Genomic DNA, 19,591 nt, shown 5'->3' on the forward strand with positions numbered 1-19,591 from the left:
TGTGGTGTCCTACTCATGGTTGGGAATGTAATGTTAGCAGTAGCAATGTGGAGTTGGATTGTACAAAATCTGTGGCAGTTTTGCAAACCGGCTTTAAAACGTTAAGTGATATGAGGAGCAGGTTGTTTGTTTCGATTTTGGCTGGCAGGTTTGTTTGGGTGTTGTTTTTTCAAGATGCTTTTTCGTATGACCTATGTGATCTCAGTGACGTTTTGATAAAGGTAACACCACTGGTGAAAGGGCAAAACTGGTCCTGACAGTGGCAGTGGCTTACATTTTGGAGAAATGTAAGTACAGTACAGTGTGCCCAGAGGCCCCCTCAAAAACCTCTGTATTTAGGTGAAGAATAGGTGTATCCATGGAAAACTCGAATTCCCTCTTTTTTTTTTGGCCAGAATTTGAGATGAACTTGACACAAGACCTGTGTGTATGTATTCTGAATATAGGTATAAACAATTGCGAGCATAAGCATATTATTCATTGAGGAATGCAAGTCATTAAGCATAACTTGTAACACCAAATGCCAGACAGACACTGTTCTGTACAAAATGAATGCTTTTCACTGTCTGTTTTCTAGTTCTGCTCAGCCGCAGTCAGGTAGTATTTCTGAGCACATTTCTCCTTATCAGACAAGAAAATGAGTACTTTGATTTCTCCCCTGTATTGAGTCGGTTTTGAATGTCTCTTTGTTAATAGAGCTTCCATAGAAACCCTGACACAATTGTTTTCTTGTTGGTTACAGCAGCAAACTATGGAAACTTCCTGCACTTGATAATTGTGCTCCCCATTGCTTTTCTGCTCATCATTGGCGGGTTATTGATAATGCTGTACGTCTTTAACAAAAAACGGTGAGTTTTTTATGCTCATGGTTAAAGCTAAATTGCAAAAGAGGAGTCTTTGTATTCAAATCTGTGCCCGTGGAGCAAGTTAGAAATGAAAAAGTGAAATGGCGTTCAGAGGACTGAACGGGAGAAGCAAACGTAGATTGTGTCATGTTGACATGTAAAAGGAGGTGGTTTAGAGTTACCCGGAAGCATGTGGTTGCTGTTTGAGATGTGAAGAGGCTTTTTTATTACAGTGACGCGTTTGGGAGGGAAGAAGGGAGGGTTGTCGGGAGCATATCTACTGGGACAATGATGGCAGACACCGAACCTTTTATAATCAGAAGCTTTGCCTGAAATTTTGGTCGTTTCATAAACCATGAAAGCTTAGTTCAATTTAGGTTAATTGGATTTCTTCCAAATTCTAGAAGTTTTTTGAAGTCTTTACATCCATTTTAAAAAATATATGCTGCACAGAGCAAAGTCCGTCGAGGAGAATGATGAATTGGTTTGTTTTCCTCAGTTTTGTTTTTCACTACTAGTGATTTTTTTTCCTCTTTTTAATTGAAGAAATGCTTAATGAGAACTTAATAGAAGTCAGTGCAAATGTGTTCAGCCTTGCAACTTCTTATGTATAGACCTTTTTAATTATACGCTCATAAACTATGCTCTCTGCAAACAACCCCATTATTTACAGCTCTTAATTCGTTCACGTGGAGACTGTACCTGTTCTCCTGCAGCATTCGAGCAATGGGCTTTGTGTCTAGTGATGCAGGCTACCTGCTTGGCCTTCCTCTGAGCCCTCCTACGTGGAATGTGTGATAATTCATTTTTTCTTTCAGCTCTTGTTCTCTCTCACAAAAACGTTGGGTCTCTTTAGTCTTTGGTTTTCTGAGGTCTGACTGACAATTTTATTTGTACGGGCTGCCTCTCCTGCAAGAGCTCTCGCCATGCTGAATAAGTATGCCTTATATGGAAAATCACTTCAGTAAATTGGGGGAAAAGGATGGCTGTGAAATGAAACAGGAGAAACAATTTATAAAATAGTCGAATGGAATTCCCCATAAAAACAATCCTGTTCTTGGCAAAATTGCTTCTTTCCACAGTAGAGCAGGTGATGTTTTCAGCCACAGCTCTGCTGTGTGCATCACCATTCAGCTGCTGCTCTTAAAGGAAGTTTACCTAGCAACTGAAAATGCCTTATTTTTTCGCTTTTCTTGTGCTGATTTGGTATAGAGAAGCCTGCAGGGGGAATTTTCTGGGAACACTATTCTGGACTGATTTCCCATGGGTTATGTGAGGCAGAGGAAGAACTGTATTCGTCCTCTTTCTCCGAAAAACTCTCCACGTACAGTAAATAATATTTTGTGGTTGAGCAAACAGTGGAAAAGCTGTAGAAGAGGCGGTCTGAAATTTACTTAAGTTTAAAGATTAAAAAAGAGAGAAAAAATGTTTCAACAGGAACAGTGACAGACTGGGCAATGGAGTACTTTACGCTTCTGTGAACCCTGAGTACTTCAGTGCTTCAGACGGTAAGTGTGGCCTTACACTTCTGATGCTTTTCCCTTCGCGTGTTCTGTTTGTGTCTCGCTTTAGGAGATGCAGACCTCTAAAAGGGATGTAGTAAAAACTCTTTTCTCTATCCGTTTGGTTAGCACACCTGTAGGTAATCCATCCTTGATAATATGTAAATATGTAAATCGTCACGAGTTTACTGAAACCGAGGATTTCTTGAAATTTTTCCCTGTCGTTTATTCAGAGACAAATTAGATGCATTAGTTTCATTTTCAGCTTATCACCTACTCATCCAGGGATTTCTTTTAGATCGTTTTCACTGGAATTAAAGAACTCATGAATTTATTGTCTTTCGTGTTTGGCCTTAAAAGCCCTATTCTGATCTGCTAGGGGAAAAAAAACCCTGCTTCTGATGTGAAAAATAACAACAGTTACAGAAAACAATACCCTCTTCTCATTTCCCGTCCCAGTAAAACTGCCCAACAACTTTTCGCATTTAGAGAAAGAGAAGCAATATTGTGAGCTTTCAGACATATCACAGCAGAAATTTTGGGTTAAAGTAAACACAAATGTTTAACGTAATCCATATTCTTTTCTCTTAACGTGTGGCATATGAATAAGCCTGCTTTTCTCTAGCTGGCAAAAAGTTCTTTAAAGCTAGTTTCAAATTGACCTCGTGTATTTGTAGCAAATACATACTTGGAGAGGACGCTATTCAGAGGCTTTAGACTGTTGTACTGTTTAGATCCCAGCAGGTGTATTTGTATTTAGTGCTCTGCTAAAAGTGGATAATCTTAGTTCTAAAGTCAGATATTGGGTTGTTTGGAGCATCTTGAATTCTTACTTTTTTCTGTAGGAGATGCAATGTGGATGATGTTCTTTGAATACAGGAGGGATACAAAGGGAACAAGTTGGGAGAAATGGCGGTTAATGGCCTCTTTTCATAGAGAACTAGGAAGGAAAGTTCTGTTTGGGATAAGTGTTCCCGTCACTTCTAGATGAGATTGCTTACTACTTGTAGCTAAAAGGACTCCTCATCCATCCTTTATTCCACTTCCCATAAAGAGGCTGAAGTATCTAATATGTTCATTGTAAGAGAGCTCAAGATAAACATAATAAAAAACAGATTCCCACATAGTCTGAACCATCTCTTTGAGGGACTTGCGGGTGCTGGTTGACAGCTAGCTCAATGCTTTATTACCCAGTAGACTGGATGACAGGTTTGTACAACTGGCAGTGAGACTGAGAAAATCAACAGCACATAGTGACTTGGAAGCCTGTGCAGAACGTTTCCAGCAGGACAATGGTGAAGGTGTGCACTGCCAAATAACAAGGAAGAATTAAAGCCGATTTCAGGAAGATTAAGGTCTATGGTTCATTAGGATTGTTTGGTTTTAATTTCTGGTGTATATACACATGCCTGAATAACTCTGCCAAAATTCTGGACCTTGAGAAAATGGATTTTTTTCGCCTGATCTGGAACAAGATCAAATTCCTTAAAACTTTCCAAGAAATGAAAATTCTAAAAAAAAAAAAAAAAAAAACCCAACTACTGTTCTTAGAACAGTGCACTTTTTATGGTTTTGCTTTCTGTATTACTTTCCTGCACTTCAGTATCACCGGAGGGCATGCCTGCTAATGGTGAAGATGAATCTTCATGCCAGTTTTTGTGCTGGCTGCCACTGAGCAGCAGCAGGAGTTGAATGACCCTGATGGTCCACGTATCTTCAGCTCTGCGTTTCCAGAAAGCCTGTGTGCCGGAGCTGCTGTGGAACGGAGAACCCCGGAGGTCCAGCTTTTTCCGGCTAAATGAGTTGCTAGGGTCCCTCTGGTACTCTGCTTGCTAGACAAATATTGGCTCTTTTTTACAACTGAGAGGTGTGGATGCACGTAATGAGATGTGCCCGTACTGTACAGATTAGGTACGTGTAGAGCTCTGCCAGTGCAGGTGGAAATCGGAACATCCACAGAATTTGCTTGAGGCATCCGTTCTTCTGTTTATAGTTTGGTTTGGTGCTTCTGTGTTGGTCTCTTTGCAGGAATAGTTTCCAAAAGCCCCCTGGAGGCTAATAGGTTTAGCCAGAGTGGCAGCTGATTCTCTTCCTGTTATTTGTTATGGCAGTACTGTTAGACTTAAAAGTCTGTTGGTTTTTTTTTTTTCTGTAATCCTCTACTTCTTCATCCTGTCATTTCCCTCATCCAGAGCATGCGGCAGAATTGTCCCCTCCTTTGGTGAGTAATAGGTGGCAGCATCAGTGACTACTTAGAGCTCAGATGTCTTCTTGCCTGAGGCAGTTATCCCTCCCGGCAGTCACCTTCCAAGGTGTCTCTTCTGCTTCAGATCAAAGGTGCCGGAGCAGCAAGTTTTGCTTTTATTGGTGCAACAGAGTGTGTGCGCAAGTGATCAGAACAGTTTGATGCAATGAGCCTGTTAGATTAGAGAATCTGTTTCCTTGTAGTCATAAAAAATCAATCTGCTAAGAGAGAATACAGCAGACACTAAATTGATACAGATGATCAAGGATGTTTGATGCTATATGGAAGAATTAGAAAACCAAGGATCCCAAGAAAAGCTTAAGCCTGAAGTACTGTGTCGGGCTTCTTCCCACCCTGGTTTTAGGCTCTGAGGTTCTTTATTTCTATCCCGTTACGTCAGTACCATAGTGAGGCCCCTTGAAGTCCGTCTACCTGTTTCTTCAAGGTTTATCTGTAGGTCAAGTATCTGCCTATGTCTATATGGGGAAGACCGTGCAATAACTGTATGTATCATGTAAGCTGTCAGCAATGTGCCTAGTGGTGTTTTCAGTAAAGGGTTTGGGCAATTGCTGTCCTAAAGCCATGAGCGATCCCACCACTTGCAGAAGTGGAGCATCATGGCCTGTTCTCTCTCTCTCTCTCTCTCCATAGTGTACGTTCCTGACGAATGGGAAGTGCCCCGTGAGAAGATCACCATGTGTCGGGAGCTGGGGCAAGGCTCCTTCGGGATGGTTTACGAGGGAATAGCTAAAGGAGTGGTGAAGGATGAGCCAGAGACCAGAGTGGCCATCAAAACTGTCAATGAGTCCGCGAGCATGCGTGAGAGGATAGAGTTCTTAAACGAGGCCTCAGTGATGAAGGAGTTCAATTGTCACCACGTGGTAAGTCATCGAAACGTAGCAAGGCTGCGACCGATACAACCGTGCTTACTGGCAGGAGGGTGCTCAGTGCCGTATCTTAACTGACTCGGAGCGGTGACTTGGCTTTTTAGCTTCAACTCTGTGCAGCACTGTAATATGTTAATAAACTGGTGTTGAGGGCAGTACCAAATCCACTTCCAGACCTTTCCCACATGGTTCATGGGAGTTTTGGGGACTGCTCTTACGTATTAATGTGAATGAACGATTATACCAGTATAATCAGCTGCATTTGTGATGGAACGTTTGTTTTTCCTCTTCCAGGTTCGGCTGCTTGGCGTAGTTTCTCAGGGCCAGCCAACGCTGGTTATCATGGAGCTGATGACACGTGGGGACCTCAAAAGTTACCTGAGATCACTGAGGCCAGACACAGAGGTGAGTCATGAGCTGTTAGATGTTTTCTTTTATTTGTTCATTTAGAATCATCTTGAAAGGAAACACAGTGGAAGCAGCAAGCTGACCCATGTTGTCAGGTTCCCAGCATCTAGGGAGCAGCTGTCGTTTCTCTGCAGAACAGACCTTTCAGATGCTTGATGACCTAGTCCTCTGCACTGAACTGGCACCACAACTGAGCCTTGCTGGTCTAGGCCTTTGGCTTCTGGTTGGGTTAGCAGATTTCTGCAGATCTTTTTTAGGCGGTTTCCTCCTTTTTGTCATCTTTCCTTTTCTCTGTATTTTAAATGTCATGGTCCTGTATTTGTTAAATTAGACATTCCATAAAAGCAGACCACTGCAGAAATTCAGGGTTTGGATTAATTTTATTTCTCACTTGCAGAAAAAGCTAAAGTTAGCAGATAATTCTTAGCATGGTCATTAATGTTACTTGCTCCATGATTATTTTTCTTTTTGGCCTGTAGATCAAGCATTTGGTATAACTCACTTCCACTGCTAGCAGTCAGAGTAGGCTAGGGACACAGTTAACCGACCTGTTGACCTTGTCACCTCTTCAGTATGTATCTGGAGAGTTCATGCCAGTGATCCTTTTTTTTTTTTTTTTTTAGCCCAGTGTACGGCACTGAATAGGTCCCCTCTCGTGTCGTTGAGCCCTGTTTTCCAGATTTTAATTAAATTTTTTGTCTAATCTGATTTCTCCTTAAGAAGTTAAACAAAAATATGGCTGGCTGAAACAGGCATGTTAGGATGATTGTTCATGGTATATATGCTGCATGTTGCCTCTGTTGCAAAGTAAATATGAATGAGCAGTTTCTGGTAAAATCTAATCTTTTAAGCTCATATGCTTACTCCAATATGTAGGCCAACACTCCAACAGCTAAAATTACCACGTATAATGTAGGATCTGAAAGATAAAGAAGACGCAGAGGTCATTTGCCACTGAAATCATAGTAAACTATGTAGAAAATTTCCTCAGCAGTTTTCTTTGACCCTTACTTTCATGATCTAGCACTTCTGATGCGAATAGCTTACAGTAACAGAACATGGGCATGTGGTATATGTTAAAAAAAAAAAAAAAAAAAGAATGAATATGTTAATAAATGGATTAAGGGCATGACGAGCATATGTGATAAGTAAAGTTTCAGGTTCTATTAAATATTTTTTGTTGAATGTAATTGAATTTGGCGAACTTTGTAACAAGGCGCAGTGATGTTCTAGGGAAATTACCAGAACGATGAGCGACGTGCTCTGCTTTTCTGCTTGTGTATTGTTCAGTGGAAAGAGTTGAGTGAAGTTCACTGAGGACCTGTATGACGAGTAAGGCAGGATACTTCAGTACGATGTGGATGGAGGGCCTGCACGCTCCCCAGTTTTGCCAACAATTTCACTAGCCGCTCCCATTTCTATCTGTCTTTCTTTCCTGGGGGATCAGTTCATGTTGGTCCCTCTGGGTTTTCCTGGATGTGTCTTCCTGGCTCCTTTACTTGGCTCTGCAGGGGATGCTACATTGAGCTCTTGGGGAGCCTAAAAGTAGTGGGCATGGCTCATTGTCTCAACATGAAGTAGCACAGTTTGAAAGTGCTAATGGGACTGCACATGAACACTTTCCATGGAGGTGGGTAAGGGACTGTTTAATCTCTGGATGGAGATGTGATGAAGTTCAGTGACTTGATCTGTGCTTTGTAGGATCTTTGTCATCATCAGAATTCTGCATTTGAGGCTCCCTTTTTGGTTACGGTGTCAGTGATGATTATCCAAGGGGTATAAATCTTAGCTACAGCCATACTCGTGAGGGATGGAGGATGTTAACTGATTGTGTATAAATACCTGAGATCCTTCATCTGAGAGGCTGAGAAAGGCAGAAGCCATATATCCCTGGATGGATAAGGAGTGAAACTGCTTTGGAAGAAACTGTCTCATAAGCTTTTTTCCTGTTTGCAAATAAGAGTAATTCAAGAGACATCTGGTTGCGGAGAACTGGGGAGCAGGGAATGAAATCATTTCACATCTGGTTTATTTGTGGAGATAGTAAAGCAATTAGTAGAAATCTCTGAAAATAACCCCCTTGCGTTGTGTTTTGCAACTTGTGTGGCAGAAAGATGGGCATTTAGAACTCCTTAGGTATAAGGAATGAAATCCTTATACCAAAAGTTCCTACTTGTTTGTATTCTCTCAAACAGAATGGCCTGTCATAAAAGTTATTTGGGAATTCTCTGTGTAACCCAGCTTGCTATATCCAGTTTTCCCACTAAGATACTATGGTCTCTGTAGTCATGAGTTTCTGTTCAACTTGGTTCTTGTCAGGCTTAATTGTGATAATCTAATTGGAAAATGATAGTGTATTACAATTTGATGTAGAAAGAGTTGATTTTTTCTTTCCCTCTCACTGTTTCGTCGTCTTAATCTTATTTAGAATAATCCTGGTCAGGCACCTCCTACTCTGAAGAAGATGATTCAGATGGCAGGAGAGATTGCTGATGGGATGGCATACCTCAACGCCAACAAATTTGTTCACAGAGATCTTGCTGCGAGAAACTGTATGGTGGCAGAAGACTTCACTGTGAAAATTGGAGGTGCGCTTTCTTGACTTGAACACAAATGAAAAACATCATCCTGAAAATCAGCATCTTAGAAGGCATTTTCATTTCTTGAAAGCTGTTTGAAAGATCTTTTAAAATGTAGCCCTATGTTAAATTTCTGCAGAATGAAATATGTTCGTTATGAAGGCTTGCTGTGATTTAAGACCTGTGAGCAGTCAACACTGAATTGAAACTCTTGGAATGCCTCTGCTTGCTGTTGTTCCAGTGAGGAAATAATATAGCGCATGGGTTTAAAAGGAGCTAGTGAAGCAGTGACTGGAGGTGCAGATGCTGCGGACATCTGTGTGAATGGTGTAGTTACTACTGGTGTGTCATTTGCTTTTTTGTTAATGCACAATAATAATCCTACCTCCTGTTTATGGACTCAAGAATGAGAATTTGAGGATTATTTTAAAGCAGATCAGGTTTGGAAGTGGAATGTAAGGTTTGACTTCTGCTGGATGCTTTCCAGTCTGAACTGGAGTTCTGCTTTCCAAACAACAGAATGGCTTTTCCTCTGCTGTGTGGTTAGAAAACCACTTTTTTCCCCCCTTTCTTTCTTGCTTTTTTTCCTTCCCATCACCACCTCTCCAAAATAGTGTCAGATGAGTTTTTTCAGATTTGTCTCCAGAGAGGGTGATTTTAAGCTTTTGGCTGTTTTAGAGTTTTGCATATTAAAATAGTATGTATGGTAACAGCCTGCTGCTGTAGGAAACTAATTCTTTTGCTCTGAGCTTAGCTCGGCTATTTTTCATAATTCCTGTAAGTAATGCTGTCATTTGGGAGAAAGAAATATGATTTCATTTTATGTCAGTTAATTAGGAAGTAAGATCTTTGGGGGGGGGGGGGGGAGAGGAGGGATTTGTTCTTTTTCTGCAGGTATGGGGGAAGTCAGTCTAAATCCTTCTCATTTTAGTTTTCTCACTCCTCCTTCCCTCGCCCCATCTTTTACAATTCATTGAACTGAACATGGTGCATTTCTTACCTTTTAACCTGGTTACCTCAAAAGCATTCCAGGAAATACACTGTACTGCTCTCATTTATGTGCCAGTAGTGAAAATCCCTTCACGCAGGAACGGTTTGGGAGCGTCTTGACGGGAACGCGCCAACTCAGACCATATAGATCGCTTAAAGAAGAGCTTTATGTTACGCTGTCCTGTGCTCACAGCGTATCTGTTTCTTATTAGCATTATGTTTTTAAAGAATTTTCCATTCAACTAGGGTAAAGTCACCCTGGTGTGGGGGATGCACAGGTGGGCATTTTTAGTCTCCCTCACTTGAGGGTATCAGTGTGCCTAACAGACAAGGAGCAAGAAGGATCAGCGGTCACTCATCCAAGCTGTAGGCTGGTAATAACGACTGTCAAAATTGCTTAGAGTGGAGGAATTCTGTGTCCTCTTTTCACTCCGTTCTTCCCTGAAAAAAAGCCCAGCAGGTCTGTATTGAAGGAGTGAGTTTTGCCCTAGCCCTGCTGTGTCAGCAGGTAGTTTACTATGAGTAAGGGTTTCGATGGCACTTGGTTTATTAGCTTTTGGGTTAGTGTGTGAGAACATGGTTGCTGGGTTAAACAGGCTAGTCCAAGGCTCAACAGTATGTGTATGTCCAGCTGACTGTACAGAAAAAATTCTGAAATTAGTCTGATTTGCAGTCGGGAAATGGACATTATTGGACCCAAGTCTTGCACATGCTTACGATATAACCGGAGGCATGTCTTTAATACCAGCCTATATTAATCATATAACCATTTATGCTTTGCCATAAATGGTTAGCTTAATCTTCTACAGCATGTGAGATGAAATATTTTACAGGAATTGGAAATTAACTTTGGAGAGAGGAGGGGGAAAAAGAGAGGAGAAATTTCCCTCGAAATATGAGACTATTTAAAGGCGGCAGTATGAGTACGGCTTACTGCAAGGCTTGAGCATAAATCCTGGAACTTTTAGTATCTTGAAATCGTTCGGATTTTCTCTGGACTCGGTCCTGACCCACTGAAGTCCGGGGTAAAAATCTCTTTCGGTTTTACTGCCAGGGAAGCAAACCATCGCTCAGAAGACAGGTGAAACGCCTGCAAAGTAAAATGCCATGGTAACAGATTGCAGAGTCTTTGCACCAAACTGTGATTCTCTGCAGGCTACAGTGGCATGGAGTAATGAAAATAGTCATCGCTCTATCGTATGAACTCACAACGTTTGTCTCTTCTAGATTTTGGCATGACGAGGGATATCTACGAGACAGATTATTATCGTAAAGGAGGGAAAGGTTTGCTACCTGTCCGCTGGATGTCCCCAGAATCACTGAAAGACGGAGTCTTCACAACGCACTCCGATGTCTGGTAACAAAAAAGGGGGCTGTGTGAAAACCTGTTTTTGCCCCTTTTCTTTCTAGCCTCTTTTCTTGTCTTAATAGACTTAATATACAGCTTCTGCTGTCTCTTCAGAGGTAGCTCTCCCTATTCACTGTGGTGCGCTCTCCTTTATATCATGCTCCTGTTGCAAAAGCAAGAACTCACGAGGTTAAATTCTGCTCTCCGAGGCAGAGTCTTAAATGGATTCCCAAAATTGGGGGTAGAGGCATGTTTCCTGCTGTGGATTGTAAAATCAGTTGTGCAGTGAAAGACATCGCCTTCACCTGGAAGAGCAAGTGGTCATTTATCAGATTGCCCTCCTTCAAGAGAAGTATTAAAAGTTGCCGGGAATATAGAAAGGTTCATAGTGCTGACCTGGTTTTCTGTCAGACCCTTCTGTGGAAATAACTCTACTTTCCTGAACACAGTTTGTGTACGCTAGCAAGTTTTCTCTTTAGAGTTCTCCCTTGTGTGTATACCTCTCCGTCTGGGGCTTTGTTTGCTTGCCTTATATGCCGCAAGATGCAGAAATAGGTTTTTCTTTAAAAGCTCACCGCATAGTTGCGGTATCTGTGAAGTTATTAATAGAGGTATGCAGGAAATTTCAAAAGAGACTTCTTAAAAGAAATACTGCTCTAGAACATTCCCTTCCCTCTCCCCCCCCCCCCCCCAGCTTTTGCAGATAGGTAGGGGAGGCCTTGGCAGGGGATGAATATGTACTGGCATATCCTCTACTCCGTCTTTTATGGTTTCTTTGCCTTCCTAACAAGATGTTTTTACTGCTGATATGTTACAGAATTGGCAGCTGATTGCCTCCAAATGTCTAGAAGTCAGTAGGAGTCGTATTTTAGTAGTAAACTGCATTTTCTTTAAACAGTTTGAGGATTTTGGAGTCGGTGGACTGTGTTCTGTAGCACCAGCTTTGAGTGAAAGTTTCATAATAGAAATTACGTAACAAATGAAAAGGCAAAGCAATAGCATATTATTTACCAAATTTTGTTCATGGCTTGTAACTTATTGTATGCATAAATATGTACCCAGGATTTGTAATGGCTTCACAAAGAGGACAAAAAATGGAAATAAATCCCTAGAAAAATTCCCAGATTTAGAACCAAACGAATTTAGAATAAAGGAACCGGCAGACCTGCCCATTCTTATCACCAAACAGTACCTTTGAAGTCTAGCCATCTCCTCCGACCGTTTTATCAGAAACAGATTCATCACATACAGATCAACTACAGATAAGTAGTTATACTTTGAAGTATGGCAGTATTTCCATGCACATTTTCCATTTAACCTGTAACTGTTAAGTGACGTTATTGTTTAAACAAAACACAGATGCCAAGCAGAAAAAAGTCCACGTGACGTGAAATCAAGTGTCGGAACTAAATCAGTACTTTGATTGTTGCAGGAAGCACGTGAGTTCTCCCTTCAAATTTAACAAGATTTGCATTCATCAGCCATGCAGCCCAAAGTAGGGCTCATCACACGGTATTGCAGTTCAACAGTGGCACAGCTTAGGAATGAGTGCTTGAGCAAAATATCCTAGCCAGGCTGCAGAAGTTGAGAAAAGGAAAGTAACTTGTCATTAATAAGGTTGGAAAACGTAGAGGGGTGGGAGAGGGGGAGGAGAAAGATTTGACAAGTTCTTACTAGAGAGAGGAAAAAGTTGCCTTTTGGAAAGCGGGTCCACAGCTCTCGTTAGTGTTTTCTAAAATTTGGTTCACGTAGGTATACCATCTGAAGTATAAAAAGCTGGTTCAACATGGTGAACACGCTGTTTGTGCCCAGCACGTACCTTTACGCTTGCCACGTGCCTCACAGCCATAGTTTCGGAGATTTCAGTCTGAATTCCAAATGTATTGGAGCTTAACTTATCACTGTCATGAAGTGAGATCTGGTTACTTGATCTGCTTATGGCCGCAGTGGTCATTCCAGTCTACTTTTCAGTAACCCGTATGCTATACATTAGAGATCTCATGCCAGGGAAAATCACCTGATTCCTTACATTGGTTCAGATTTTGACGTTGCTTCATGAAAACCACGTTGTTTGGCTGTTTTGGGACAGTTTATTTTCTGCAGACAGTAAAAAAAAATGTTGAGGTTGTTTTTCCTGCCTTCTTGGTAGGCTATTGTGACATCTGGTTCCATGTTCTTAGACATCGTTTCTAGAAGCCAAAACGTCAAAAAGACAAAACTGTGCAAGTGGTCAGAGTCCAAGATTTATAAGCTGTAAGGTGAAATGGCAGACTGCAAAAGAGCGTCTGGAGGTTTTGAAGGGTGGAGCTTATTATTGCCCTTCAGACTGAAGAATGAGGTAACTAGACAAGACTTATGTTGTAGTTAGGGAAGGGGAGAGCATTTTAAAATTAACATAATACTGTTCAGGATGAGAGTGTATCTTTATAAGCAAGTCTTCAGCGTCTTGCACTTTTGTAGAGCTGGTAGAGCTGGCCTTGAAGGAGCCGCGTAAGTTTATTTGTTACGATAATATAACTAGGAGGTGCGCGAGACTTGCTCTCGTTATTCCTGCAGTGATCAAAGTAGCTTCAAAGGCACCAAGATGTTGAGCTGACCCTCTCTCCCTCCTTCCCCTTGAAAGGCAAACAATTGCAAGTCTGTTTGTGGCTTCTGGCTTCAACTGCAAACCGTTTTAGATATAGTGGATAACCGAAAGATAAAACCACTCTACCATAACTACCTAATAATACTGGACTCCTGTTTCCACAACAATACCCTATTGATACTGCACTACTTTCTCTGAGCTTGACTCGGCGTTTTAGCTACAAAACACAAGACAGTATCTGGGTGGTTTTTTTTACTGCACAGCAGCTTACGAGTAGATGGTTCTTCAGTGCAGGGTAGACAGTTTCAGCCTTGTCTGTTCAATAAACTAATTTTAAATTGGGATTGGATATTTTTAGAAGGTGTCAATAATTATATCTAAACTACCCGATTATGTAAATATGCTTATCTTTTTTTGCCAGTAATCAATTCATATTGTTAGACTAACTTCTTTTTTTTATACAGATCAAAGAAAGCCTGATCTTTATAGTTCGTAGGCAGGAGCTAGTAGCTCTGTCTCAAGAGCCTGGATACGTGCATGTTGCAAAAGGAATAACTGGCTTTCTCCTGGAGGCTTAAAAATTTTACTGCTGATACAGCAAAGTAGACTCTTGGTATGAGAAGCTGGGGAACATTTGCATTTCTTCTGTCTTCTTCAGAAGTTGGTTTCACACGCTTGCTGTTGCGTGTTAGATGCCTTGACAGTTACTTTGCACCTTTGACTTAGACTGTGGAAGAAATGAAGGCAGAGCGATAGATGGGAAGTATTACCCAAGAAGAGTGTGTGCCTGGGGAACGGAGCTTTGTTTGTTTGCTTGTTTTTAATGGTAAGGTAGCTGAGATGCACAGGTGTGGTGGTGTGTGAGCTTACTGCCTAGCTCTCAGGTAGTTGAAGTGGTAAGGAGAAAAGTGCAGCTTCTAAATTAGTGTGACTCGAATATTTCTGATGAAAAGCAGCTTGCCCTGGGATGAGAGCTTATGGTTCTGCCTTATTGCCTTTCAGCTGCTGTCAGGAGTACCTGAGATGCATTGCATGAAGATTGCTACCTGCTTAGAGGGTTTGATTCCCCACGCCCTGATCTTTTCGTGGACTTTAGCGATCTAGTGTCTATCCAGTCTGAAGCCCTGAGGCCCTCTATATGGGGACGGGACCAGGGCATTTTTTCCTTCCCTGCTTGTTTCCCTTTCCCTTCTTCACTGGTGTTCCCGCTTTCCAGCACACCTAGAGTCTGAACTCAAAGCAATGGGAAAGGGAAATGAGGCTGGAGCTGATTTTTTCCAGGCAAGCTCCCAATTTAACTCTCCTCTGGGTTAGGAGGCTTCTGATCAGAGCAAGGAGCTCGTGATGGCTTTTTTACTGCTTGACCTGTGCAGTGTAAGCAAGCAACGTTGCACCTTGGAACGGTCGTGATCGTGACCGGCTCTGAGCTGTGGATTATGGCGTGACAAACAGAGATGCGATATTCCTACTCTAGCTTACGGAGTCAGTAGGGAGAGGCCGTTCTGAAGGGTCGTGCAGGCTGGGGAGCCCGTTTCTGGCCGTCGACTAGAGGTGCTGGGAGTGAGCAGCTGCCTGTGTTAGATGATGCAGATACCACCGTAGGTGCATGCTCTTTGAGCAATTGGATTTTCCTTTAAAGAGAGAGAACTTCTCGACACCTGCCTTCTCAGCGTTGGCTAAGAGAAATATCTTTGTTAAGATTGCGTGGCTTTCTAAAGTTCTCATTTGTTTTCCAGGTCCTTTGGGGTTGTACTCTGGGAGATTGCAACGTTAGCAGAGCAGCCGTACCAAGGCATGACCAATGAACAAGTGCTCCGCTTTGTGATGGAAGGAGGCCTGCTGGAAAAGCCAGACAATTGTCCTGATATGCTGTAAGTGTCAGAAGTTATCTCTGTTCTCAGTGCGCAGCTTATTCTTCTTCCTGATGCCTTCGATGTCCACTTCTGCCTTATCTGCCACAGGAAGGGTTTTCAAAATGTGATAGCAACGTGAGATGCTGTCTGAACTGTCTCTGTCACTCTTAACGTTTTATGGCAGTTAGACATGCCATAAAACAGCTTTGCCTGTGGCCAGAATCTCACTTTGGGCTAGCTCTCTAATAGGAATGCAAAAACCAATCTGTGTGTTCCTAAATAAATTTAGGTTTAATAAAAGCTCAGAAGTGACACTTATTTCAACAGGAATCTTTGTGCCTAAGTCTTGTCTCTTCCGCTTAAAATAATTCTGTTGCGTATAAAGAGAAAAAAGAGCTTAGGATGAGCTGAAACGTGCTGTGCATGAACTCCCTGGAATTCAACTTTTTAGTTCGGCGTACGGATAAATGAACGTATCATCCTTTTGTCAGGAGCAGCTTTTGATCTGCTCTTTCAGTAGTAGAGCTCCCTGCATTGAGATAAATAGATCTCCCCTGCTTACAGTTTTCTTTCCTGTAAGCAAAGAAAGAAGTACGCAGAAAAACCTTTGTCTGCCCCTAGTATCAGTATTCAACAAAGCCTGACAGTAGTGGAGAGTATGCAATGCAGCAGGCTTCGGTTTTTAGCTTTACATTGTTGAAATACTTCTACTGGCTTTTGTGTACAGCAGTTTCAGTTGTTCAGGCTTCAGTACTTTGATATACTTCCCAAACTGGCTTTTGGGAAGGAAATACCGCGTCTTGCAGTTATTGAAATTTGTTGGAGGCCCACAGAAGGGATACAATCACTTAAGGGCTTCAGCTGCTTGGGATTCTTAGGAAAAGAGCTTTTTTGGCTGGAGCGCTGGCTTCGGTTTCAGATGACAGGCAGTGTTGTTTTGTTGTTTGAGGGGGGCGGGTGGTGTATGCAGGGGGAGGTGTAGCTGCCATGTGATTCCTCAGTTTCGCATTCTTTCCCTTCCCCGATGCTGGGGAGAATTTCTGGCAGTCGGATTGATGGGAGATTGTTTAACAGGGTGAGAACTGTGGAACGGAGGAGGGGGGAGAGGAGGCAGAGACGGGGAAGGAGCAGGGGGCGCGAAGCTGGTCTGCGCCCCAAGTCAATAGGAAAAAACGAGCTATACAGCCAGAGTGAACTTGGCAAGAGATTCAGCATTAGAAATTCCCCATTAACCTGGCGTGTGTATGGTATGAACAGGGGGAAGGGAGGGGAGTCGCAGTTAGCTCACAGCAAGAAGCTCCCTTGCTGCAGCCAGCCTGGCTCCTTCTCTTGCCTCGGCCTCAAAGGTGATCGTTCGCTTGCTTGGCGGTAGCGCCGGATGAGTCCGCTTTGAGCGTAGCCGGCTTGTGCGCTGGGAGAGTTTAGTTAACGTCCGGCAAAGGAAGCCCCTGAGCCCGTGTGTGAGGAGGGCCGATTTTGTGTTGCTTTGGGAAGAACAAGCTGTTTACGCATTAGTTACGGCCACCAGGACAGAGTCTAACATGGCAAAGGGGCAGGACTAAAATCTATCTGGTTCTGAGTTTAGCTGCTGCTGACCGTTAAAACAAGCAGAAGCTGACCTGAACTCAGAATTTTGTTTGATTTAGTGGCTTCTGCCTGTTTAAATCCCGCTTTTGTAGACAGAATTTTGTATAGAACAGCTTGGCTTTGTCTAAATGCAAACAGCAACAACAACAACAACAGCAAGACCTTAGACGCTTATTGTGACATGCTTTAACTCAATTTCAGCTTGTTTTGTTGACTTAGGACAAGCAGACACCCAAGTCTACTGAAATCCAAACAGCCTGTTGTAGGAACGGCAGTAGGACGCTCCAGGAGTAATCCTTAACTGTGCTCCATGCGCATATGCGTGTTTGGCTGTCAGGGAACCTCCGTAGTGCTTGGTTTTTTGCACGTTTCCTCCTCTTTCCCCGTGATCTGTGCCATTGGTCCAAGATGCTGTAGAGCCGTCAGTAGCCTGACAACTGCTGCCCGTCTTGAACCTCCTTTGCGTTGCTACAAGCAAGACACAGAGGTCTGGGCTGCAGGCAGACTTCTTCTCCCCCACCTCCAGCTGTGTGATAACCTGCTGCTCAGCAAGGTTACAAGGACGTGACAGAAGAAAATAACTGAGTGTACAGGAAAGTACTTGTGACGGGGTTGCAAACAGCCGTGGAGTTGCATGTGGATCTCACTGTATGTCCCTAGCTTGTCCCAGGCAATTGCTTTTGAAACCCTTCATAAAATCAGAGGTCTTTTTCTGTGGGGGTGGCTAGAAGATTTCGTTTAAGGACCCATTCCTTGCTGTTTCAGTGCCAGCGGAAGGTGGTCTTTTTAGGCAGCATGAGTTCTCACTGGTGGAAACTGCTGTTTGGTCTATGGTATTTTAATGTTAACTCGAGATGTTCAGAAAGCCAAGTCCCCCTGCTGCAGGACACTTCTTGTGTTCATTATAGCATAAATGGCAAGCCCGAAGGGGAGCTAGGAGCTGCGCTTTTATAAATCTCCTGTGATAGGCTGCAGACATGCTGAGATACTTTCTTCTTTAAATTAGTACGACTTGGAAACAACTAAAACTTAATGGTGGGCTGGTGGTATCTAAGGCAGAATGCAAATATACCTTTTGGAAGAGAGCGGGGAATACACTGACGTACAGAAATCTCTGGAACAGGTGGAGGAGGTAGAAGTTGTGGGGAAGCGTGGATGAGAATAGAAGAATCTTGCTGCAACTGTCACTGAATCTCCTATTTTTAACCTTGCAGATTATGCGAGTGTTGACACAGCCGTACACACTCCAGCCACACTGCAGTAGGTTTCGCAAGGGCCTCTTGCTGTCACCACTGCGCGCGTGCTACGTGGTGTAAGCGGTCTGGGACGTTCCATCTCTTCCGCGACTGTTGTGCTCATAATGCTCGTTGGGAGCTGTGCTTTGCTAAGCCCTGGTAGCCGAGTCGATAGCTTTCAGCTGGATCAGGGAGGAAGGGCACTTGAAGAACTGGAGAGCTTGTTCTGCAGTTTGATTGTATCCGAGGCTTGTGCAGGGGTGGATTTGAGTGCGCAGTTGTCTTGCGGTTCAGACAAGTGGTAAATATTTGGGAAGGGACTAAGCACAAAGGGGATGATATTTCTAGAGACTTTTTACTCTTACATGGGGTGAAACAAGACTCAGTCTTAGTTCTGTTTATGCTACACCCTCTTGGCATAGCTTGCGTGATTTTACAGACTGAACCATGCAAGAAGACAGATGGTTCAATAAGACAGTGCCAGGAGAAGCTGTGCTGTTTTTCTCGTCTTGCCGTGTCATGTTTTTATGTACTTCCATTGTTCCGGCAGCGTTCATCAGGTGCTGCCTGGGCAGCGAGGTTTTTACCGCTCCCATGACAGACGCTGTGCTCCCATGGGGCCCCTAAAAGTTGTGGAGGCTGGAATTCCACTGTGTTTTTGAGGCAAAATTGCTTCCCCCCCGTGTGTATTGTAGATGACTAGACTATTGCTGATTTTTCCTTCGTTCCTGCCTCTCACTACATTTGAAACCAGGGTCTGCTATCCGGAGGTTATACCAGCATGCAGCAACAGCAGAGTAGGAGAGGTCATCTTTCTTTGCTCTACCAAATCAAGCCTGATGAAAAGCACAAATGCACACTGAAACGGAATGCAACTTCCATAGTAATTTACCATTTCTTTTCTTTTTCTTTTTTTTTTTTTTTCTGTAATGCCTCAGTGCAGGAAGTGACTCAATTTTTGCTGTGCTCTTTGAGCAGAAGATGCGTTAGAAAGGCACTGGCGGCTCCCCCATCCCATGATGCCTCTACCTCCTTGGGCTGACTTGCCACCAGTCAGAGACATACTTTCTAAAACTGCTCAGATTATATTAACAGCTTGTAAATTCTTCCATTGTCTACTGGAAGTTTTTCTTTGTTTAAGATAATATAAACAAGGTCTTTGAGCCCACAGAGTGAAAAAGGGGGAAAAAAAAATCCTTTTATGGGAACTCTGTAGGGTTTTTAAATCTGGAATGGCTTAAAAGAAACATCACATGTCCTTGTTTGTGCTGATGTCACATGCATTACTCCACTGCTTGTGGTATCTCCTTAGCGTTGCCCTTAGGCCTCAGGGCAAAGTGCCAGCGAATATCCAGTGTTCTTGGCTCCGGCTCACACTTCTATTCAGGGCCGCGGCAGTCGGCTGGAAAGGAAACAGCAATGAAGTAACAGAAATGGATTTTATATATTTATGTCTCAAGCTTTCCTCCTCGTTTGTGGGTGAGGGCGTAACACAGTTTTACAGTTTGGCTTCACTTTCGGTATG

The 19,591-nt window shown here is 42.9% G+C and overlaps 1 protein-coding gene across 7 annotated transcripts in view; it reads left to right on the top strand.

The window, feature by feature from the left end:
- IGF1R (insulin like growth factor 1 receptor) overlaps nucleotides 1-19,591 on the top strand; it is a 203,688-nt gene that overhangs the window by 174,590 nt on the left and 9,507 nt on the right. For all 7 annotated transcript variants that reach the window (XM_068959027.1, XM_068959028.1, XM_068959025.1 and 4 more), the window contains 7 exons: nucleotides 743-848; nucleotides 2,283-2,353; nucleotides 5,244-5,473; nucleotides 5,774-5,884; nucleotides 8,316-8,475; nucleotides 10,684-10,813; nucleotides 15,128-15,262. In XM_068959027.1, coding sequence (XP_068815128.1) covers nucleotides 743-848; nucleotides 2,283-2,353; nucleotides 5,244-5,473; nucleotides 5,774-5,884; nucleotides 8,316-8,475; nucleotides 10,684-10,813; nucleotides 15,128-15,262 — 943 coding nt within the window. The remainder of the gene's footprint in view (nucleotides 1-742; nucleotides 849-2,282; nucleotides 2,354-5,243; nucleotides 5,474-5,773; nucleotides 5,885-8,315; nucleotides 8,476-10,683; nucleotides 10,814-15,127; nucleotides 15,263-19,591) is intronic.

This window comes from Struthio camelus, chromosome 12, assembly GCF_040807025.1.
Source record: "Struthio camelus isolate bStrCam1 chromosome 12, bStrCam1.hap1, whole genome shotgun sequence".
Lineage (NCBI taxonomy): Eukaryota > Metazoa > Chordata > Aves > Struthioniformes > Struthionidae > Struthio > Struthio camelus.